Here is a 25,315-nt window from a genome sequence, read left to right on the forward strand (position 1 = left end):
AAGTAAGGAGAGAAGGAAGGGAGGGAGGAAGGAAGGAAGGAAGGAAAGGAGTAAGGATGAAAAGAGGAAGGAATTTAGGAGAGAAGGAAGGGAGGAAGTAAAGGAGGATGGAAGGAAGGAAGGAAGCAAGGAAGGAAAGGAGTAAGGAGGGAGGGAAGGAAGAAGGATGGAAGGAGGAGCGAGCAAAGAAAGAGGGGAGGAGGGGAAGAATGAAGGAAAAATTAAAGAAAGAGGGAGGAAGGAAGGAAGGAAGGAAGGAAAGAAATAACAGTCAAAAGAGAGATGGGATCAGTTTGACCCGGGAGGATGACAGGAGGGTTAAATTAACATGTCTGTCTTTATTTTTCTTCCTTTTAGGAACATTTTAGAGCTGTAATCACAATACCTCCATACCGTGAAACGGTGATATTTTTTCTTATGGTTATCATACCGCCAGAATCTCATACCGGCCCATGCCTAATTAAAAGATGGAAATCTTTACCACTCTCTATGATTGGACGTATTAATGTTCTAAAGATGAATATTCTTCCTAAGTTCCTATATCTATTTCAAACCATCCCACATGCTCCCCCTTCTAATTTCTTTGTTAAAATGAAACAACTTTTTTGTAATTACATTTGGAACAGTGGACGCTCAAGACTGCGCATGACCTTGTTGTATTTACCATACAGACAGAGGTGGGTTAAAGCTCCCTTACCTCCAGGGATACTATTGGGCAGCCCAACTAAGAGCAGCCTCATGTTGGTATGAACACCGGTCACCGTTGCACTGGGTAAAGATGGAGGAATTCACAACTTCCAAAATCCCCTTATGTAAAAAACACACTGCGAACCCCTTTGTTAGAAACACACTGATAGTATGGCATGAGGTGTTAAGTTATCTTGGGGAAAATGCTCCTTTATCCCAGTTTTTCTCCTATTTGGGGGAACAGAAACTTCACACCAGGTACTAATGACCTTGGTTTTTGGGCAGACAGAGGTGTTAGTAAAATTTCAGACCTGTATGAGAATGACACTCTTTTAAGTTTTAATGAGGTTAAGCAAAAGTTTAGCATTGATTCTAAACATTTTTTCAAGTATCTTCAGATAAGAAGCTTCATAACAAAGACGCAGAACTCTGTAAACCTTCCTGGTCCAAATTCTTTAGAAAACACAGTTTTGAACCATTATGGAACAGCTGGACTAATCTCAAAATTCTATCAGATTATCATAGCTGCATCAAAAGAATCCTCAGAGGATAAAAGATTAGCATGGTGTTCAGACTTACTGAAGGAATCACTGTAGAAGAATGGCAGGATATATGTTACCAGTGCCAAGTACAAACAATAAACACAAGGTTCAAACTCCTACAGTATAAATGGGTGATGAGAACATATATTACACCAGAGTTACTACACCGCACTGTCATGGAAATCTGTTCACAGACCAAGTAGGCAGAGTTGGGTTGAGGGATTACTGCAATTCCTTGCTTTAGAGAAACTTACATATGTTGTTAAAGGGAAATATAACACTCTTGAGAAGATTTGGGGCTCATTTATGCAGTTTTTCTTGCAGCTTTGTAGTCTACTGTTGTATTATATATTTTTTATTTTATTTTTATATATGTAACTTTTTGTTTATTTTTAATAAGATCACTGATCACATTTTGGATTGTGGGAGCGTTCTAGAAGTACACAATGTGTTTCCATCTGTGTATGTACATGCTGGTCACTCATTAGCGTTATCCTTTTCTTTTCCTTAAACGCCATGATGAGAATCAGTCAGTTACCACAACAGTAAAATATACCACTTAAATCTCCACATTTGGAATATCTTCAAGTGCCTATTTGTACGTATTGATGTGCCTTGTTTTGTTTTGTTCTGTTTTGTGTCTTTGTACTGTAATTGAAAAAGTCAATAAAAATATTTGTCAAAAAAAAAAAGGAAAGAAAGAAAAAACCCTTGATTGTCGTGTAATATACAATACATTGTTTTATTTTTGTTACGGATTTAAATATTTGTTTCCATAACTAAATTCATTATTTGGATTTAAAGTATTGTGAGTGTGTTGTTTACATTTCCACAGGTAAGGTACCCAGGGCCCCGCCCATAGTACTACAACCCTGGTTATGTAAATAGTAACACATAATAGCTACATGGGTCGGGTGCTACACATCTACGTATATAAAAGTGTATAGTAAATAGCAGCAGGACAGTTCTCTCATAATTTGAACTATCACGTCACTCTCAGTAACATGCCTCATCAGGTTCAGTTAATGAACATTCAACTAACAGTGTATTTATTGTTCTTATCGTGTGGTGCAGAAACATGCTGTGTTTAAACATGCAGGAGCACTGTGTGTGTAAGAAAGTTTACACACACACATCGTACCTTTGGGTGCATGCCCTCATGCATGTAATGGCCTTGTTTCAGCTCTTAGCTCATGCTCTATTCATCTATCACACACACAGAGAGCGTTTTAGAGCGTTTTAGCGTTTTGTTGTTTTAGTTGTTCCTGACACTGGAGAGGTTTCCTGAAGAACCACTCCTCCTCCATCCTCCCTGCTCTCACTTTTTAACCATTGTTTTTCTCTCCTTCATTTTATTTAGTTCCATCTGATCAGACTGCTGTTTGTCCTTTTTCTGAAACTTTGATTTTATGGATTGAACTGACCTTATCCTCAGGATCATATATTTTAGGATTATTCTCCTGGTGTTATGATTCAGTAGTCCATGGAACATGGTTTCCATGGACACTGGAAGAGCATCACCATGGGGCCCTGCTCGCTTGTCAGGCTAGTGTCACCATTATGTGCACTAACTATAAAAGTGTATTTCTATTACACTGAGGTCTTTTGTTGCAGTGATGGAGAGCTGCAGTAAATGTCAGCAGAGAGGCTGCTGGCTGCTGCTTCCACACACTCACTGCTGATTTATCTGCACCATTTTCTCTGTAGATAATCCTTATCACTGTGACAAGGCACTTAGTCCAATCAAGATCATGTTATACTATGCTTCCATAGTGCTATCTGATGACACGTACATGTCCTGTGAAATGTAATGTAAGTTCAAGTCTCTGATGAGGAAAAGCAAGAAGTTGTCACAAGTTGTTTAAGTGTGACATAGCATGGTACATTTTAACAATCCAGCTTGTTACAACTTTGGTCCGAATTTTGTAGTTTTTGCCATAATTTCTAATTTCTAAGTAGTTATGATAAAACTTTACTCTCATCAATTAATAAACAATGAGCAATCAGATGATCGGATAAGTTGAAAACACCTTCCAGGTTAGCCAAACTTATTTGAGAAAGTTGAACAGTAAAGTCTGTTGTAAACATCCATGAAAGTTTACAGGCTCACTGCTTGCTTCTACTTTGACCTTTAAAGTCAAATGCTGGATTCCAAATTTGAGCAGAATTGGCAACCACTGCCCAGGGCCACAAAGTGGTGTGTGTGGCAAATATTGTGTGGTAATTTGATTAAATATCAAATTGGTCAAGAGGAATTTGTGAAGCACCCATCCAATATTGAGGCAATGTTGTAGAGAGATCTTGTGTCAAAATTAAACAGTTTTAATACCTTCAATAGATTTTATTCCATATCCTTAATTGCATTTATAATGTGCTAATTGACAGACAGCAGGAAGAATGGGTTTAGAAAATGTGGGTGTGGGGGACTGACTCCTGCCCACAGTTTATCCCCTTTGCTCCAAACCTAGCATTTTGTACTCCATCTCTTTCTACCCTTGTTTCCTGTCGTCTCTGTCAGTATCTTGTACAGGTATTTTATACATTTTATGCCCAAAAATGTAGAAACAGTGTGTCAAAGCTTAAGCCATGACGTTTCTAAAGGGTGACAAAATATATATATTTTTTCTTGTTCTATCGCCCCCAAGTGGCCAAAGGAGAAGAAATTGCTACTTTTTAAATGCGTTTTTGACCAACAGTCCAGAGTATTTTGTTTAGCTCACACAATGCATTGACCTAGTGTATTACTTATTTCTTGTGGGAAAACATACTTATCTGCAGCCTCTAGGCTTTGCTCCAGGCCCAGGAACTAAAGAGAAGAGTCACCAATTTTTGCTTTTAAGTTTAATGTTTTTGGTTGGTGAGTAAGTTGCACTGGATTGCCGAAGAAGCCCCTCTGCTAAATCCACTCTCAGAACAGCATCTTAATAGGCTTTAAAGAGTTGCATTTCTGTCTGTCTCTCTGACAGTGCAGTGTGGCAGTGAATAAGGCTGACACTGCTGTTTCTCAGTAAGACGGGAATACATTATGACCCTCCGTGCTCTGCTTTCCTGTCCTCCTCCTCTTTCTGCCTGGCTAGCCTTGCTCTAATTCAGCTCTGATCTCCTCCTCTGCATCGTCTGCTTCTCCTCTAGCCTCTCTCCTTCAGAAACCTTCATTGTTAAAAGTGGCAGTTAGTCAGTGAGAGTCTCGGCCTCTCCGTAGAGCCTACTGTGATTTCTGCTGTAATCCAGAAGAGCAATACACCACCTATTAACCAACTCTAGCAGGTCAAGAACTTGTGTGCGTGTGTGCACTTTAATACTCCTGGTATTTTGAGCCTGAAGTTGATGCAGTGACGCTTTTTAAAATATAGTACTCACAAAAAACCCACATTATCCAGTGTAAGTCTTTTGTCCTTGTTCAAGGACACATAGGTTTCTATGTGTCTGACTTCTTTTAGTTTGTTATCTGCAGGGTTAGCGTAGCTTCAGATGCCAACATCAGGCGCCAAACATTTCTGATGACTTCAAACACAAGTTCCACACCGGTACCGGCAGACCAAGCGGAGCACAGCTAAGGCGGTCGCTGAGACAAAAACCCGGAAATGGGAGGTGTTCGGCGAGGCCATGGAAAAAGACTTCCGGACGGCTTTGAAGAGATTCTAGACCACCATCCGGCGTCTCAGGAGGGGGAAGCAGTGTGCCGTCAACACCGTGTACGGTGGGGACGGTGCGCTGCTGTCCTCGACTCGGGACGTTGTGGATCAGTGGAAGGAATACTTCGAAGACCTCCTCAATCCCACCGACACGCCTTCCGGTAAGGAAGCAGGGCCTGGGGACTCGGGTGTGGGCTCTCCTATCTCTGGGGTGGAGGTTGCCGATGTGGTTAAAAAGCTCCTCGATGGGAGGGCCCCGGGGGTGGATGAGATCCGCCCCGAGTTCCTCAAGGCCCTGGATGTTGTGGGGCTGTCATGGTTGACACGACTCTGCAGCATCGCATGGACATCGGGGGCAGTGCCTCTGAATTGGCAGACTGGGGTGGTGGTCCCTCTTTTTAAGAAGGGGGACCGGAGGGTGTGTTCCAACTACAGGGGAATCACACTCCTCAGCCTCCCTGGTAAGGTCTATTCGGGGGTGCTGGAGAGGAGGGTCCGTCGGATAGTCGAACCTCGGATTCAGGAGGAGCAGTGTGGTTTTCGTCCAGGCCGTGGAACTGTGGACCAGCTCTACACCCTCTGCAGGATCCTTGAGGGTGCATGGGAGTTTGCCCAACCAGTCAACATGTGTTTTGTGGACTTGGAGAAGGCATTCGACCGTGTCCCTCGGGGAGTCCTGTGGGGGGTTCTCCGGGAATACGGGGTACCGGACACCCTGATAAGGGCCTCCGTTCCCTGTATGACCGGTGTCAGAGCTTGGTCTGCTTTGCCGGCAGTAAGTCGGACTTGTTTCCAGTGAGGGTTGGACTCCGCCAGGGCTGCCCTTTGTCACCGATCCTGTTCATAATTTTTATGGACAGGATTTCTAGGCGCAGCCAGGGTGTGGAGGGGGTCCGGTTTGGAGACCTCAGGATTGGGTCACTGCTTTTTGCGGATGATGTGGTCCTGTTGGCTTTATCAGACCGTGACCTCCAACTCTCACTGGATCGGTTTGCAGCCGAGTGTGAAGCGGCCGGGATGAGAATCAGCACCTCCAAATCCGAGGCCATGGTCCTCAACCGGAAAAGGGTGGAGTGCACTCTCCGGGTCGGGGATGAGATCCTGCCCCAAGTGGAGGAGTTCAAGTACCTCGGGGTCTTGTTCACGAGTGAGGGAAGGATGGAGCGTGAGATCGACAGGCGGATCGGTGCGGCGTCTGCAGTAATGCGGACTCTGCACAGATCCGTCGTGGTGAAGAGAGAGCTGAGCCGAAAGGCAAAGCTCTCGATTTACCAGTCGATCTTCGTTCCTACCCTCACCTATGGTCATGAGCTTTGGGTAGTGACCGAAAGAACAAGATCGCGGGTACAAGCGGCCGAAATGAGCTTCTTCCGTAGGGTGGCTGGGCTCTCCCTTAGAGATAGGGTGAGAAGCTCAGTTATCCGGAGGGAGCTCGGAGTAGACCCGCTGCTCCTCCGTGTCGAGAGGAGCCAGATGAGGTGGCTCGGGCATCTAATTAGGATGCCTCCCGGACGCCTCCCTGGTGAGGTGTTCAGGCACGTCCCACTGGTAGGAGACCCCGAGGAAGACCCAGGACACGCTGGAGAGACTATGTCTCTTGGCTGGCCTGGGAACGCCTCGGGATCCCCTGGGAAGAGCTGGACGAAGTGGCTGGGGAGAGGGAAGTCTAGGCTTCCCTGCTTAGGCTGCTGCCCCCGCGACCCGACCAAGGATCAGCGGCAGAGGACGGAACGGAACGGAATCACACATGAATAAAGCTTCTAAAATAACAGTTATTATCAGCTTGAAATATAATAATGTTAATTAACAAAGTCAGTTTTTAATGCACTGTGTGGATGAGTGAAGTATGTAATGTGTGCAAACAAAACAAACTAACCCATCTGGCTGGTGGAGGCCTGGAAAAAAGAGAAGAGAGGGAGAAAGGTTAACAAAGAAGCCAACTAAATATGCTGAGACCTGCATGTGTTAGAGAGGCTTAGGATGCAGTTTTACATTGCCATTGTTGCTGATACACTGATAATAAATGTACTTTTGTCTTTCTTCTTCAGGTCTGTTGAATGAGAAAAAGCTGAGTGACTTAAAATTGATGTTTTGTAACATCAGCTGATAAAACGCGCAGCACCGCAACATTTTACACATTGCGCCGCTAATATCACCTGTTTAGTTGGAGCTGTCCATATACTCTGAGCCGGTTAACCTGAGGCTTGTTGCTATAGTAACGTCACAGTTACCTGTCTGAGAATTAACGTTATTAATGTTGACATCACATGGCGCTGTTTTCATACACAATTTCTGCCGCAAATGATGTAGATTTAAGGTTTTATCCAGCTGTGTTTGTTTCCTTAAATTTTATATCACTGTTAGCTTGTCTGTGTTTGTTTCCTTAAACTTAATATCACTGTTAGCCTGTTTGTGTTATGCTAGCGGGAGGTGCAGAGAGAGCTACAGGTGTGTTCAGGGTCGAAGTCAGACAGTCGGACACAGCGGTTCCAGCCAGTCGTCCTACAGTTAAGCACCGCTGCAGACGTTGGTTGAACATTAATATACATCGCTGTAAATGTGTGCAGGAATTTCCCGCATTATAAGTGTTGGATTTGCGGGAATCAATTAAATTGTGCGCAATATCTTTTTGAAGATGTTAGATAAGGCGGCAGGCGTGTGTTACTTAGGCGGGCGTCTAAGCTGTAAAGTGCTGTGGGAAACCCTGGTATCGTAACCTGTTATTCCCACCCATAGTGTGCAGTAAAGTCCATGGCAATCAGCCTATTGGAGTGTGTATGTGTGTGTGTGTGTGTGTGTGTGTAAAAATTGCAACATAAACAAAAACATAAAGACAAACATAAAGATATGAAAAGCTGTTCAGGAGAGTTACCTGGCTGCAGGTTTGGGTATCACAGGGTGCTTCTCTCTCCTCCAACTCCAACTTTAGATGGAACTAAATTCCAAATGTACCTGTTTTTAAGACCGATTGTTATAGGCTTATGTAACTTGCTGAACAGCAGCCAGAATGTTTTGGAAAAAACTGCAACAACAAGATAGAGGTAGATCCTAGAAGGTATTGTGTAACAGCAGCAAAAGTAGATGAGCATCATGAAGTCAGTGAGTTGACTTTTTAACTTTAGCTACTGTAACAACATGTGGTACAGGACCAAAGAAAGCTGGAATAAACCCTGGAGTGTTTACAGTGAGCAGAGATGCTTTACTGCTTATGTTGGTATTGCTTGTCTTGCAATTTTCCTTAAGGCCTTCATTCTAGATAATAACATTTCTAGGAGAAGAAAGTCTCTTATGTTACTATTGCAACATTACAGCATTGGCCATTGTCTTGCTTTCACTGTAGTTAAAGGTACATTTGATTCCTGTGTATATTACAAAACACAAAGCCCTTTTAACAACACATGGGATAAAGTTAAATGTTTTGTTGTCAAGCAACAAATGAGCCTGTTCCTGAAAAGCCATCCACTTGTCTCCCACCCTCTCTCTCTGTTCCTGTTTGTCAGGAAGTCAACCTCGCCTGGCTGAGAGGAACAGTTTATTGGAAAGCTTCCTTCCTAGACTAATCTTATCAGTGGCATGCTCTTACAATACTGGGCGTGTGCCATGGCCCTCCAGTGATCCTCCTGTTTGGGTGTCTATGAAAATTGAACCAAAGGCCTGATGGGTGGGACTATCGAGCTCCTTCACAATACTGAAACGGATCCAATTTCTGTTTGCACATTTATAGATATTTTATACTTGTGCTTGAAGCTAACTGCGTGGAGCATGACAATGAAGTGTAGAGTTATGTGTTGATTACTGGGCTGCCTGAAAATTGAAAACACCGCCAGACACCAGAGACATGGAATAGCTGTTAATTTGACGCTCATAAATCATGTTGTTTATCAATTTTTCTAAGATTGATCCAGATCTTTTAATGTGTAGAATTTGAAGATTTTTATCTTTGATAAAAATCCTCATGGTACTAAAAAACAAAAAACATGTGCAATAATGGGACGACTTGTGCAACACTGCTTTCGAGCTGCTTTTAAATGCTTTTTTAATGAAAATATATAATATATGTTTATTTTCTATTTTTTGTATTCAGGCACAGCACAGCAAATTTCGTTGTACTTCTTGTGCAATGACTATTGTAGTCTGGAGTTCTTTGTGGTCTCTTGCCTCTAAGGGTGAATGCATCAACGTCCTGACAGACATCTAGGTCCCATGACATTTGGGGTCCTAGTGGAAGTTCAGGGTCCCGTGACGTCCAGGTCCTGATAGACAGGGCCATGTGTGCTGCTGCTGTCCCCAACTTATTTATGCTTTTACTCTTTTAAATATTATTTGTCACAGTGCCTCGCTCTCTCCCTTCAACCCCAACCGGTCAAGGCAGATGGTCGCCCACCTAGAGCCCAATTCTGCTTGAGATTTCTTCCTGTTAAAAGGGAGTTTTTCCTTCCCACTGTCGCCAAGTGCTGCTCATGTGGGAATATTTGGTCTCCTTAAAATTATATTAAAGAGTACAGTCTAGACCTGCTCTGTGTGTAAAGTGCCTTGAGATGACTTTTGTTGTGACTTGGCGCTATATAGAGATTGATTGTACAGAGATGTCTTCTTCTCCTTCTTTAGAAGATAATTGGATAATCACAATTCTACAAATAGGGGACTTCAGCTATATTTTTGATTGGATACATCAATCTTTTAATCAAGTTCTTTATTCTTCTATAGTACACACTCAGCATTCATGGGAGCAAGATAGTGCAACATATACAACAGATGAGACTCCACCATGAGTTACTAAAATAAATCGTAATAAATGAACATTGTTAAAAAGCTGCAATATGTGTTTACTGCCCGTCTTCTATGCAGCACTTCTCATTGTGGTAGCTATGTAAAATGTAGTAGTAGTAATCAGGTTTTTCATTTCTTTGGAGCTCAGAGAATTTTTCATAATGCCTTTTTTTCATTCTTTTAGTTTTCTCCCCTTTCTGGTCAGAAGGAAATGGATGATCTGAGCCAGGTAGATTTACAAGCTGGGGGTTGGTAAGTGGATGGAACTCAGGTGTTCAGGTGATCATCAGAGAAGGTAACCACCCTTACATCACATGGAGACATGTGGAGACACACAGGAACACAAGGGAGGAAGAGGAATGACAGGAAAACATGGAAATGAAGGAGGAGAAAGCTGTTCCTAGAACATTCAAAAACAAGGAGAAGCCGTTCCTCTGCAAAGATAGCAGTAAATGTGTTATGTGTAATCCTGAGTTGCAGTGACCCACAGAGGAGCTCCAGTGTACACCTCCCAAATCTCAACTATAGTCCCATTTCCATTAAGGAGGTTCTGGGCAAAATTTAAGAGGCGGGAACTTTACAGGAACATCCTCTTACTCGGCCCTCTCAGCTGTTGTGTCTCCATTGCAGAGTAGGACCTTGGTAGGACCCACTGGACTCTGGAGGTGATGTGATTGTTCTTCAGGGGTGGTTCCTGCTATGGAGACACGCCAATGGTCACGGCCTGTAAAATTACTACTTAGTTCCTGCAGTGGAAACGTCCCTAATGTGTTATGCAGCCCTCATTTGATTATTTAGTGTCCTGTTGAGAAGGCACATTTAAAATGATGAAGAAAAAGTACATACAGTGGAATTAAACATCAAATAACAAGTCCAAACACCATTTAATAAAACATATACTTTATTGTCTTGGTGCAAGTCAGTCATTGCACTTGTCACTTCATTTTCATCCCATTGTCATTCCACAACAAAATTTCATTCACAATCAACATCAATGTCAACAAAACCACAACAAGCGACCGAACAGCAATCTTCAGAGGTTATGGTAAGCATGAAGCCACGATTTTCAGCTCCTCACACACAGGAGCACACACACTAGCTTATTATACTCGCAGAAGGCTGGTGACATCAGGTTGTGTACTGCAGCCAGTCCTACGCATGGAAGTCAAATGAACACTGAATGGTTTATGTCAAATAAGAGAAGCAGTTCTTATGGTTCTTATTACATTTCTATTCTAATCTGAGAGCTTCCATTGATATATTAACTGATATACTCCAACAGGGAGTGGGATTAAATAGAACCTGGTATCATTCCCTTAAAGTGTAACAACATTATTAAAGCTCAAAACTCCATTTAAATGGTTTTTGGAGCTATCAACTGCATCTCATGGACTTCTTCAGAGAATGGGGCTGGCTCAAGTGTCAGAACATGACCTGTAAGTTTAGGAAGTGAACCCAAAAGACTCAAAATGATGCCACAAAAAGGCTTGTGGAGAATCTACTCTTAGTTTTCCTGGTGACAGATGTATTTTCAATCAGTCTGACAGCAGCCAATCAGGTGGCCTACGCAGGATGGAAAGGTGCATTTGTCAGTGCAGACAGATAACACGTGATAGCACAAATCATCCCAGTGGGACATTAAGGCATTCAAGTTTACTGAAAGGACAAATGTGGCTGATTATACCACTTATAGCTACTTATTGGGGCACTCCACTAAATTGGTGTCTGGCGATGTCATCGTGATGTAATCAGGATTATATCAGTTTGAGGAAAACTTGTTTTATAAACTGGACAGAGACATTGAAGGCAACCTTTTTAAAAAAAAGTATGTCAATTTATAGAGGTGCACTAAATATTTGCAGTACCCCTTTAATGTTAATGTAGGTTTTAAAAGCTTAAATCAGAGGTGTCCAAACTATTCCATAAAGGTTTTTATTCCAACCAATCAGGAGCACACCAGGCTTGACTCATTTAATCAACTGATCTCAGTTCTTCAGACAGCTAATTGGTCGAATTGTGTGCCTTGACTGTGGTTAAAGTGCTCAGCCAAAGATTGTGTGAGATAAAAGATGCACAACTCCTCTGCAAATTCACCCTCATAGTGAGAGGAAGAGGTGTAATTGTAGATTAGAGAGGTAAAGCTCTTTGGTGAAATATTCTAGCTGCGTCAAGTCAATTTCAGTTGTCACAATCTCCTAGTTAACTTGTATTCATAGTATATCAGGGGTTGTCTTGACTTCCGGGACTTTAGACTATAGCCAAGACTTCTTTATAACTCGCAAAACTTTGACTTTGTGCTACCTATTTCTCCAACCATCCACTGACTCCTGCTGAATGAACCCTTTGATCCCAGTCGATGCTGACTGACCATTTGTTCTCATCACAGTTCCACACTTACATCACCTGATGACTCCTGAGCCATCTCCATCCACTGAAGAAGACCATGAGATGTGGTGAAAATCTCTGAAAAGCTAGCTAAATGACTGAGCTTAGATTTTGTGAAACATACTATTCCCAAGGTTCAAGAATTAACTTCCACACTTGTTCCCTTCATCATAAAGTTTTTTTTTCACACACTTTCACTTTACTCATTTGAATACATGAATAATTGTCACAGGCAGGACTGAATTATAATCTGTGTTTAAGTGCAACAAAGAAAAAGACTTCACATGAACCTAAATAATAATGAATTCAACTTAAATGTCTGCAGCAGATGTGAAGGCTGAAGTAAAGCTGATGCAGATTGGGCAATGCATGGGGCTCCCAGTGGTCTTCAACTAGCCAGTCCGCTCCTTCTTACCCCCAGACTGAGGCTTGACCCCATCTCCAGGACACTCAGTCCACCTCCGAACACCCTGCAGTCCTGACAAGTCCATCTTCCTCCTCTGCTCTCACACAGGAAGGCTGTTGTTTTAACCAGGTCCGTTTTATCCAGCAGCCTAGTGGCTGGTGTTTGGGCTCAGGAGGGCCGGTCAGTGCCCTCCTCCCTTGATCTGTACCTGGGACAGTGCAGCATCCAGAAGAACTGTGGTGGTGGTCTACGCCCCCCCTGTCAGTCTCCTCTCTAGCCGGTCCAGCTTAGCCAGGTTTTCCTTCAGAAGTTTGGAACCAGGGCTGAGAAGCAGGGCTCTCTGGTAGTACATTCTGGCTGCTGCATAGTCTCCCTGCACACACACACACACACACACACACAAAAAAATAATACATGCATTACAAACAAATATGTGTTCAATCCAGAATCACCTGGGTTGCTCTGCCATTAGATGATCTATGCTTTAAACCTAGGGCTTTGTATTTAACATGTTTATTTAATACACATATGCTGTGTTTAAGTGAATAACACTGGATATAGCGATACCTTAACTTTATGGTAAACAGACTGTACTTAGTATATAGCACTTCATTAGTGTTTTTGACCACTCAAAGTGCTTTTACACTACAAGTCACATTCACCCATTCATACACTGATGACAGGAGCTACCATACAGGGAGCCAACCTGCTCATCAGGAGGTAGACTAACCATTCATACACAGTTGTTGCAGCCATCTGGAGTGGGTAAAGTATTCTGTCCAAGGACACATCAACATGTGGACTGGAGGAGCTGGGAATCTAACCACTGATCTTTTGATTGGTGGACGACCTGCTCTACCTCCTGAGCCACAGCCGCCCTGCACCTGTAGTTGTCCTGTAGAGTCCTATAGAAATCACCTAAATGCTACTAGAAGTCATTGTGTCTGAGGTTTAACTTTAACCTGCTGCACAACTCGTTAAACAGAGTTTTAATGTCTCAGTGTGTAGAAAATCAGACATCTGACAGCTGAAACCGTATTGTACGGTTTTCTGGGTGGTCAGATCCAATTTAGCACACTGCTGTGTTTCAACCGAACATATCTTTTTTAATTTTTCATATCAACAAAGACAACAATGAGTATTTTCATCCAAAAGTTACGTGAAATATGCCAATAATGGAAAATCTGGTATCTACCGTGATTTTCGGACTATAAGCCGCGACTTTTTCCCCATTTTTCGACCCTGCGGCTTATATAACAGTGCGGCTTGTCTACGGATTTTTACAGCTAACGGCCACTAGGGGGATACCTAAATCTATGGATTTTACCATCCACCATGTTGACGTCACATTTGCTTCAACACGCTGAAGTAGCCGCGCGCGCGGGAACGCGGAGGTCCTCCGGAAGCAGACTTCTACCGCGAGTGGTACGAGACAGAACGACAGCGAGAAAGACGGACATTGCGAGCGCAAGACAGTTTGTGAGACATCCTCATTATGGAAAACAAACGTAGAAATGCATATGATGCAGCTTTTAAGTTAAAGGCAGTCAATTTGGCAGTAAACGAAGGAAATAGAACCGCTGCACGTAACCTTGGAATCAACGAGTCAATGGTGAGACGTTGGAGACGCCAGCAGGAAGAATTGTCTCAATGCAAAAAGTCAAAAAAAGCTTTCAGAGGTCACAAAAGCAAATGGCCCGAACTTGAAGACGTTCTCGAAGATTGGGTGAACACACAAAGAACAGACGGCCGAGGTGTTTCCACCGTGCAGATCCGACTGAAGGCCAAAACAGTCGCCACCGAAATGAAAATTGAACATTTTAGAGGTGGACCATCCTGGTGTTTCAGGTTTATGAAGCGAAAGGGACTGTCCATCAGGGCGCGGACGACTGTGTGCCAGCAACTCCCTCCCGACTACCAGGAAAAAATAACAAACTTCGGCGAATTCACACAAAGAAAGATAGAGGAATATTCCATCGGACCGGACCAGATAATAAATATGGATGAAGTGCCATTAACATTTGACCTGCCTCTCACTAGGACTGTTAACAAGAAAGGTGAATCGTCCGTCACGTTGAGAACCACTGGACACGAGCGAACAAATTTCACTTGTGTTCTTGGCTGCACAGCATCTGGAGTGAAGCTTCCGCCAATGGTGATTTTTAAGAGGACTACAATGCCAAAAGAAAAGATCCCAAACGGCATCTCCTTTAAAGTCAACAAGAAAGGGTGGATGATGGAAAGCGTAATGAAGGAGTGGCTGAATGAGTGCTACGTCAAACGCCCTGGAGGATACTTTCGGCAAAAAAAAGCTTTGCTTGTTTTGGACAGTATGAGGGCGCATATAACAGATTCGGTTAAAGCAGCCATCAAGAGCACAAACTCCGTTCCAGCTGTGATTCCTGGGGGCACAACGAAGCATCTGCAGCCACTCGACATCAGTGTCAATCGTGCGTTCAAAGTGGCACTACGCGTTCAGTGGGAGGCGTGGATGACGAGCGGCGATAAATCGTTCACCAAAACGGGTCGCATGAGAAAAGCCACTTTCGCACAAGTTTGCAAGTGGATCCTGATGGCGTGGAGGAGTGTGAAAAAATCCACAATCACCAACGGGTTCAGAAAGGCTGGACTGCTGCGTGATGGAGAGGAGGACGCCGCCACACCTGAGGCCTTTCAGAGGCTGTTCGATTCCGACAGTGACGAAGAGGAGTTCGTTGGTTTTGAGAGCGACATCGAAAGAGAGGGGAGAGTGGCTGACGAAGCCCTGAACCTGTTTGTTTCCGACACTGAAGATGAGGACTTTTGTGGTTTTAGTACGGAGGAAGAAGACGAAGATGAGGATTAATGACTTGACTTTTCTGGTTACAGCCGTGTACTTCACCAAAGATGAAGAGGAGGGTTACGGTAATGACGTATTTTAAGCAGCCGTGTTACTGCAATTTTAGGTTTACTGTCGTGTTACAGGCACTTTATTTGTTGATGATGTTGATGAAGATGAAGAGGAGGATTACGGTAATAACTTTTCTGGTAGGCTGATAACCGTATATTTTAAGCAGCCGTGTTACTGCAATTTAGACTTACTGTCGTGTTACAGGCACTTTATTTGTTGTTGTAGCTTTATATGTTCTGTAGCTTCTATTGCACTAAATGGTTGAAAACGTTATGCAAATATGCAACTTGTTTGTTCAAATGTTTATAAATGGGAGCTACTATTGCACTAAATTGTAACAGTTAACGTATGCAAATATGCAACTTGTGTTGAAATGTTAATAAATAGGAGCTTCCCCAAACAGTTGCCTCTTTCCCGACAATCACTTCTGTGCACGAACCATATGGTAATTAATAACACTAGAACCGCCAACATTCCAATATACCTAGAACCGCCGGAGGGGATCATTTTTACCCCCTGTCAGCAATCGCAAAGATGTCATTTCTTGAAGCAGTTAAGTTGTTAATTTTCATCTCTTTATGTAATAAGTAAGACAAAATAACTATTTACATTTCAGTTGAGTGGATTTTTATTAATTTTAGGCCTACAATTGCTTTAGTTATTTCATTATAGATCGAAAAGGTCAGAAAAGTCAAATTTGACTGTACCGGACTGTTAAATAGTTAAATAATTTAATTAAGAGTATTTATTTATTGTATTACAAGAAACTTAAAAGTTAAAACAGTTAAAAATACATTTTGGATAATAATGTGTTGTTTTAGTTACGCTACTGGGAATAAAGAAACGGAGCGCTCACTATTTACAATTGCTTTATTTACAGATAGAAAAGGTAAAAGATTCACCAATAAACTATGGGCTACAACAAAATGATTCATACATTTAAATAATTTAATTATTGTAGAAGAAGAACAATTAAAAGTTAAAAATGAGTTTTGGATAATAACGCGTTTTATGAAGGGAATAAATAAACGGAGCGCTATCTCTCGCACACACCCGCCCACCCACCCACCCACTCTGACACTGCTCATTTAGCGCGCACTAGGCAATCGTACCGTGCCCAAGCACGTTTGCCCCCTAAAGTCCGGATTATTTGGCTAGTGTGAGTGCAAGTGTACCCTGTTTGAGGGAGAAGAAGCCAATTTTCCAGGGAATCGCAGCACGCAGCATCCAGCGTGCTGCGTGGACTTCATTACATCTGCTGCACCGCTGCTACCACAATTATCAAATGCTAAGTTTATTGTCTGTGACTGTGATCCTCATAAAAGTAATATTTTACAAATCTGCATTATATAAACAAACGAAATTCGTTAAAGTAAGTCATTTGGCGATTTCTAAGTCATAAAACTAAGTCTTACTTTTACTGGAGTAATCTACCTCGTTCGCACCTGTCATTGTAAGGAAAAATTTACCTACTGAGTGAAACTCTCCCGTTCTCTCTTATAAACGAGTCGGACAACAACGTGTATCAAACATGAAGCAAAGTGAAAAAATAATAAAGCACGTAATAACGTATATTCAGGTGCGGCTAATAGTCCGGAAAGTACGGTAACTCCAGATCAGGCTGACCAGAGCATGTTTATGTCATTGCATGTTTATCAGTTGGATTAACAAGAGTTTTATGTTTGAAATATGTTTGACTTTAAGTCACAGCTATGTGTGGTTTCTTTGAAAATGAATAAAGAATTCTACCTTAATGTGCTGAATCCCTCCCATGTTCATCCAGGCCTGGGACTGGTCAGGTTTGAGTTCCACAGCCAGCTTGTAGCTCTACAGAAGAGAAAAAGCCCCACATTTTAACAGAGTCACAAGAGTCCCATCCAGCCCACTCAAGACACACAAAACAGTTTGCTATTAAGATGATTCATAGTGGTTGTAAAGTGTCTGAAGACACTGATTTAGGTCTTGGTCAGATGTGGCAATAAAATCTGTCTGATCCCAAAAAAGCAGCTAAAAATACGAGCTAAAGGTACTAAAAGAATCTAATAATCCAAGCACACTGAAAATATGCTCTGAGAAGCATTAGACTGTGTTATTAGTGAGAGAATATGTATACTGTGTTCCTGACCAACGACCAGACACAAAAATAAAACCATCATCATTCATCAGTGATTGTGGATGAAAATGCTTCTGAGCAGGAATGAATGACTGCACAGTCAACTGGATTTCAGGCACTGATTAGTGATTCAGTGAACACTGGGACACTGATGAGTCAAATGAGCTGCTACATGATTCCAGGTCACTACAATAGCACTCCACAATGAGGAGTAAATTGAAATGTATCTACTATGATTACTATAAATCATGATTTTGCAGAATCACAGACAAGTGTAGTGTCCTACTGTATATCTGTAATTTACAAGTCTGTCATCTCAGGAAGGTGAAGCATTGCCTTGTAGTTTTTCCTCTCCACAGGCTTCCTGTTATATTTAGGACTGATTTTAAGTATTGGCTTTTGGCGTGCATGGTCAGGCATGTCCGTGTTTGTGTGCTCTCTGACTGCAGGAAGGATCCTCTGGCCTTCACTACAGATTTCTGGATGTTCCATGGTCAAAGCTGAAAACTAAAGGTGATCATAAAATGCTGTTGTCTTCCAAAAAGTCTCAGTGAAGCCATATCAGTGCACATCTTAAAAAAGCAAATTAAAACCATAGACTATTTGGAGATGGAGGTAGCGAGGTGTGATGTCAACCAGTGGAGCCTTATGAAGCCTAGAGTTCCAAGTTATGGTCGGCGCCATTTTTCCATTTGGAGCCAGGAACTTCCAAATAAGAGTACAGGGTGTTGCCTTTCACACTCTGGAAACACTCCCAGCTACATCTAAACCAAGCTAACACTAGCTTACTGAGAACACAGAGTGCTGTGTCATAAGTACTGAATTTCAAGTCATTTTAAACTTAGTGAAATATTGTGACAGTAGTCTGACTAAGAGTGAGTCTTGGAGCCAGGGAGAGGAGCAGGTGAGCCAACTGTCAATCAACACCCACACGGCAGACATCAAAGCTACTAGAAGTCTTCAAATCTTATTAACAGAGCAATGATTTCCAAAATTACAGCCAGCACACTTATAAGAGGACCTCAATTTAGAGATTTAAACCATAATGACTTGTTGAAAACATGATTAACTTTATATTTTCTGAGAGAATTTAAAGCTTTTTCAATGAATCAGTTGGAACGTCTGTGGCACTGCACTTTAAGGTACCTCTGCCTCAAGCAGTGGTAGTTGCAGCTTGATAAAAACCTATTCACTTCCTATGGTACATTGTTTATTTTAAAAGGTTAAAAACTTAATCAGGCTCATTTTATATAACCTATAATCTCTTGTCTCTTTAGAAAAGTGCTGTATAAACAAAGTAGTATGGCACAGGTTTAATTTATGAGGTTAAGGATGATGGTACATGCAGCTTACTGATAAAGCCTTCATTAATGTTATTAGCTAGTTACACCTGTGGTTTTCCTGCTATGAATAATGTCCACTGAGGTATTAGAAAAAATGTATAACTTCCTGGTAAATTCACTGCAGTGTCGAGCATTTTTCTGCATCCTTTGAGATGTGTGTGTTTTTGCCCCGTTGTTCAATATGTCAAGGTGAAACTCACTATACGTATATCCATCATGAAAAACCCACAGAAACACTGCGCGGTTCCAAACAGCTATTAACACAGCACATAATAAACTGCATGGATAAACTTTATGTTCAGCCGTTGCTTTCAGTGATCTCTGGAAATGCTTTTAAGGGCAGAGGACACACACTACTGCATTTATTTACTGATAGTAACAGTTAGTACTCAGTGCAGGAGTCTAACCCTTCAACATAGTTTCCTCTTTAGGTTTAACACTTAACACTTGGATGTTGCTTTTGCTTCACTCATTGCTCGTAGTTGTATTTTGTTACATTGGAATTTTTTGACATTTGAAAAGGTGAATTACTCCCTTAAAGGCTCTTCTGCCAATTTTTACAAAAGATGAAAGCCCATCATCTCCTATGCAAATACTCTTACTTCTCTGGATCCTATTTGATTTTTTATTTACATATTTTTAATGCATATATATTTCTTTTGAGGTTGGCATCTTGAACATCCTTATTGGTGTTTTCTCCCTGTTATATTTGTTGTAGCTCTTACTGATTATTTTAGTTTATTTGATGTATTAATTTATTCATTTTGTGGTACATTTTCTTTCTTTTCTCAGGGTTGTAGTGGGTGGGTGGGTGGGTGGGGTGTTGGAGTTAGTTGGTGTTCTACTGTAACACCACAAGTGGGGAAAACATATAAAACTAATGGAACATATGTCTTTACATTATACTTGTCATCTGTACTTTACTGGTTTCCAATAAAGAAATACAATAATAGATTTAACATTAATCTGTATGGAACAACTCACTTATTGATGATTGTAAGTGAGGATAATCACTCTACATAGGTTGCAGGATAAAACATACTTTCTCCTTCAGTCTGAATGTTGTGAGCACTGACATGAATTCATAGGAAAAGAACACTCATTTCACAGCAAGATGCAACATATTTAACAACCTATGATAAATCCTTGAGTGCAGACTTTAGCTGTATAAAGGAGCACAAATGATGCCACAACATGCAAATGACTCTTTAATGAATTCACTGAATTGAAATAAGGGAATTAACACTTTCTTTCTGCTGCAGCTCTTTTATAAAAACACAGTTCACTTATAATGACGTCTTTGCTGTTTTTCTTCTGCTCTGCTGTGCTTTGTGTTCCTTCTGATCACATCTCTTTAAATAAAGCGGGAATGCGGAAATTCTATTCTCAAGGTTAAATGTTATAAATAAACAGCGATGGAAAGAGTTTGCGGTGTTAAAAAAAAAAAAAAAAAAAAAAGACTCAACATTTGCACCTAATTTATCTATGCTTCTCATCTTCAGGGCTGAGGATGTTTGAATTAGCAGCCAGGCGCTCTGCTCTGACACACTTGAGACAAAAAACAGACGTTGAAATCTTAAAATAAACCAGTTTCAAACCAAACTTCAAACGGTTTTCCAGGCCGCTCGCCTCATGTTTGTTCCCCTCCTTCAGACACTGATAATGCCATTTAACCAACACTACGTCTCACTATCTCATCTACTAATAATCCAGTTTCCTTACACAAACATTTCTCACTGCTTGCTTTAAAGCTGCGGCGACCTGAGCTGACCGTCTCAGCTCTTCCCGTCATGTTTCCACGATATCAGTGTTTCCACAAGCATGTGATCACAGGCCATTTGTTTTCCTTTTAGTCAGGAAGTCAATCAAAGCTCGCTGAGCCTTCCTTAAACTTCCTTCACAGATTAAATCAAAGCTACGGGTCTTAAGACATTTCCAGCAGCTTTGTTTGGACGCTAAATCCTGAAGTGAAAGTGAAAGCTGGCAGTCCTGAGAGACAGTTTGTAATTGGAGTAATGAGATGAATGCGTAATATAGGGTTATGTTGTTAGAAGTGTGTTAACTCAGCCTTTCAGTCAGTCTGTACTTTCAAATGAATTTACACTGAAAGCCACTTCAAATAAATTCTCTCTCTCTCTCTCTCTCTCTCTCTGAACTTTACAGCAGCAGCTGATAAACACATTACACTGCAGCGCCGGTTCATCGCAGCAATGTTGCTATGTTTGGAGCCCACTGCACTGTGACAGACTCTGGCTTTCTCGTTAGTTTATCTACACTGATCTCAAACTACTGATTATTTTATTAGCTGCAGACGTTGCTATGACATCTCTGTCCCTCTGTTGCCTTTTTGTCTTGCCAAATACAGATGTGGACTGGACTGCACACACACACACACACACGCTTCTGGAAACTCAAAGGGAATGGAAAGTCCAGTCCCAGAATGCAGCTAATGTTGCAGGAAAAATACATATTTCTATTTGTGTATCTGTTGTATCACCCAACTCACATGAGCACGGGTGTCTCAATATCCTGAATGTAGAATATGACCAGTGTTGATATTTGGCTCAGACCTCATCACAAAATAAGAGTTGCTCCATACAGATAACTGTGTATCTTATACAACACACTGCACACAACTGACTGTTATATTTATGTTAACCTGGAAATCATCATTAACCCTTACATACTGTAAAATGGATCCCTCTATTTGTGTGTGTGCAGCTGATACACATTTTCATATATGCAAGTGTACAAATTTGAACTGTTTTTATTTTAAAAAATTTAAAAAATCAGCATTACAACATTCATCATATTCTAAAAAATGTTCTTGTGGATCATAAAATAGTGATTATGTGAAGAAATCAAATTGAACATGGAGAAAATCATGAATGTAGTGATCCCATCAGGGTTTGTGACCTTATGTCTGGGGCTAAGACCGGACACTGTGAAGGGACCTGAAACAAATATATGTATAATATTTTGCTACTAGCAAGTACAAAAGCAATCACAAGGAAATGGTTGGCAAAAGACTCTCCTACAGTCGAAGATTGGATCAAAGTGGTTAAGGATATTTTCATAATAGAGAAGCTAACATTCATTCTGAAGCTTGAACAAGATAAGTTTGAAAGTTACTGGAATGTCTGGACCAACTATCTGGCAACTTATAGGCAAGATGCTGGTTAAAGTGATAGCCCCCCCCCCCCCCCCACTACTTTTTGACTTCACTCATCTGGTTATGTTTTCTGTTTCTGGTGTTGACTATTAATCAATGCTATACATGTATGCAGCAAGATTTCTTTATTTTATTTATGATTATTATTAATATTATTTGAGTTACGTTTGCTCTTGTCATCGTTGTTATTACCACCCCTTGATAAGGTACTGTTCACAGGAGAAATCTTGGATAAAGGAAGGTGCGTATGGGGTAGATAAACCCACTACTACTACGGTTATTGTTGTCATTTTGTAATTATCATTATCATTTCCCATTTTTCGGATACTCAAGTTACCTATAAATTTAGGTAGTATACCTGCTCAGGAGTGCTGTGATCGAGAGTGTAGGTGTTTTTGTAATGATGTGATTGTCTTTTTTTTCCTTCTCTCTTTTCTTTCCTTTTTTTAACCTATTTTCTGTCTGTATATGTTTCATTGATAAGACCTGATGAGATGTACATGTATGAGCTATTAATAAGAAAATAAAAAGTTTAATAACAAAAACAATATTGAAAAAATAGTGATTGTGAATGTCTTTTTTCACAGAAGGATTAATTAAGCATTTATTAATAACAGATGGGGAATTTATCAATGTGAATTGATGTAGAGACTAATTATGAGTCAGAATATAAACAGTATGTAAAGGTTAATAACCTTTGAGTCATGGAATTTGTTTGGACACGCCTGATTTAAAGGAAGTGGTCCTGGTTCACACCCCTTACTTGGGCCAATATGAGCTTCTTCAGGACCTTCTTTCTGTGTTATCATCATTGATCTTGAGAGAGTTAACTAATAAGAAGAATCTAAAGTTGTTAACATGGCTCTTACTGATGTACTTTGGTTTGCTTGGATTTTTCGGTGTTTGAAAAGGAAGTGAAAAAACACAAGTTACCAATTTATCCAGAATTTCAGAGCAGAGCAAACCAGTTGTAAGTTTTAAAACACTCTTTAACATACTATCTTTACTTGCTTTCAGTACGAACAGGAGAAAAGACAGAGAAGTGAGAGAGGAGGGGGTGGGGGTGGGGGCTACCTCGAAGGCTCTGTCCAGCTGGTTCATCTCTCTCAGCTGGTTTCCTTTGGAGAAATACAGCTCTGCTCTCACTGCCAGGTCACTGGGATTCTGCTGCAGGGCTCTGTCCAGAGCATCCAGAGCCTGGTGCAAAAACACACAGTCACCAGTCAGTACACACAAAGACACTGAGTACACACACACACACACACGCACACATTCTTTGACTGTAAGGCCTGTGAGAGAGGAGAGAGGAGAAAAAGCAGATGATGCAGAGAAGAGGAAGGAAGTGATTTAAAGCAGAGGTAGCCAGACAGAAAAGAGGAGGTGGGCAGAGATGAAGAGGATGATAATTTATTCCTGTCTTTCACAGAGAGAGCAGCATCAGCTTTATCACTGACACACACACACAGAGAGAGAGAGAGAGAGAGAGAGAGAGAGAGAGAGAGAGAGAGAGAGAGAGAGAGAGAGAGAGAGAGAGAGGATTTCTCAGAATTAACAGGCGATCTGGAGCTGCAGAGGTTGTAACAGTGGATCCATGTTTCATTTCCTCTGCAGTCCAGCTCAAACAACTCATCCTCCAAAAAACACGGAGCACAGACTGACCAAATCCTGATGTTTCATTTGTGGTTAGAGGCTACACACACACTCTCCACAAAGAATAATGAATACACTGGAGGTTAACATTTCAAACGTGATGAACTGTGTACAGTAAATGTACAAATTATTAGCCACAGTTTCCGTGTGGAAGTCATTTTCCCCTTATTGTTTTCTCTCAGGAAATCTACAACAGCTACACAAACAGAGGACTGAGAGAGGAAACATTCTGATATATGGGTCGCCTTAGTTCTGAGATACTGATATAAATGAATATCCATATAAATCTCTGTTTGTGTAGAGATGAATCAAACAGATGTGTCATGTTAATCAGTGAGCTTTAGAGCAGTTAAAAGGTGAACCCTGTCTTTATGTTGAGCTAAATCAATTATTTATTATTTGACATCAGAGGTATAAGATAACTAAAATAACTGGAAATAACATCCGTTTGCTTGTAAATCAGTGTATCTAATGCTTTGGACAAAAGGTGTGACTGCCAGCCAGAGGAAGTGATCCAGATGTGTTAATTGGTCATGCAGCTGTAGTGTAGGCATTAAGGGTATAGAGTAACACATGTACTTTAGTCAGGCATTAACACATAATATCAATGGATTTGGAAGCTAATGGGAATCCTAATTCCTAAACAACCATGTGTCACCTGATGCACACAGTTTACTACTAAGACTATAAAGGAATAGGTTAAACACAAGGAGCCGTAGGCCCACTTAGTGTTAAGTTCAATACTCATCCAGCTCCATTCATCGTCAATAACCTGACATCAGCTTCCATGATGACTTATGCAGTGCAGGATGAAGCTTAACTGATGTTCAACATGTGTTATTTTTACCTCATGATCTGACACTGGAGTCTGGCACCTTGAAGACTTGACAGTCACAAAGGAAACTGAGGAGCTGAAGTTAGGGATCGTCTCAAAAATGCAGGGACGTGGGCTAATGAAGTTTGCAGATTTGTGTTAATAGTAATTTGTATTCCACAGACACATCAGACCCACTGTAGTGGCACTCCGGTCTCATCAACCGTTGAAGTCAGTCAACCAACACTCCCTTGCCACGCGTACGATGAGACAACGAGGAGACAACTTTCCTTTGGTTTTCACAATGTTTACTTGAAAACTTTAAAGTAAATTACAATGTCTGATGCCCGGTCAAAAGACTGTGTTGCTTCCACATTATCTGACTTCAAACTGAAAACTACTACATCCGGTCACAGGCACAACTGCACAGTGACATCACAGCAAAAAATTTAAAGATACAGAACATCTTTATCATGTACACATCACTGAACTACACATTTTAAACTAAGATATTTTAAATCTTATATGAATTATAATTACACTGTCATTACCAATTTTAACTGTTTTTTTATACTAAATTATTACCATTAAATTGTTAACTTATTGGCCCTTACATTACTCGGCCCCTAATTGGTTAGACATGAGGACTAAGCAATTACAAACTTAAACATTAAGACTCAAAATACTAGACTTAAAATGTCCATGAACTGTCCAAATGAAGCCGGTGTTCTTTGATTCTTCCTTTTCTCAAATCTTCTCCTCTGACACTGCTTCTTCCAACAAGCATAGTTTGTTAACAGGCCTTTCTAAGATGCTGGTCTTGGTTTTTATCCTCACTCTTCGCACCATTCCGCTGGAGTCCGGCAACGTCTCAACTACTCTTCCCATGAGCCAGGAATTACGAGGGG

The 25,315-nt window shown here is 41.2% G+C and overlaps 1 protein-coding gene across 1 annotated transcript in view; it reads right to left on the bottom strand.

Annotated features, from left to right (window-relative positions):
* Positions 1 to 10,523: 10,523 nt before the first annotated feature.
* The window catches only part of tmtc1 (transmembrane O-mannosyltransferase targeting cadherins 1), a 207,656-nt gene continuing 192,864 nt past the window's right edge, over positions 10,524 to 25,315 (bottom strand). Inside the window, exons 17-19 of the mRNA XM_053314047.1 lie at positions 23,018 to 23,140; positions 17,065 to 17,142; positions 10,524 to 12,798 (exon numbers count right to left, since the gene is read on the bottom strand). Of these exons, the coding sequence (XP_053170022.1) occupies positions 12,673 to 12,798; positions 17,065 to 17,142; positions 23,018 to 23,140 (327 nt within the window). The 3' untranslated portion in view covers positions 10,524 to 12,672. The remainder of the gene's footprint in view (positions 12,799 to 17,064; positions 17,143 to 23,017; positions 23,141 to 25,315) is intronic.

Source organism: Scomber japonicus, chromosome 23, assembly GCF_027409825.1.
Source record: "Scomber japonicus isolate fScoJap1 chromosome 23, fScoJap1.pri, whole genome shotgun sequence".
Lineage (NCBI taxonomy): Eukaryota > Metazoa > Chordata > Actinopteri > Scombriformes > Scombridae > Scomber > Scomber japonicus.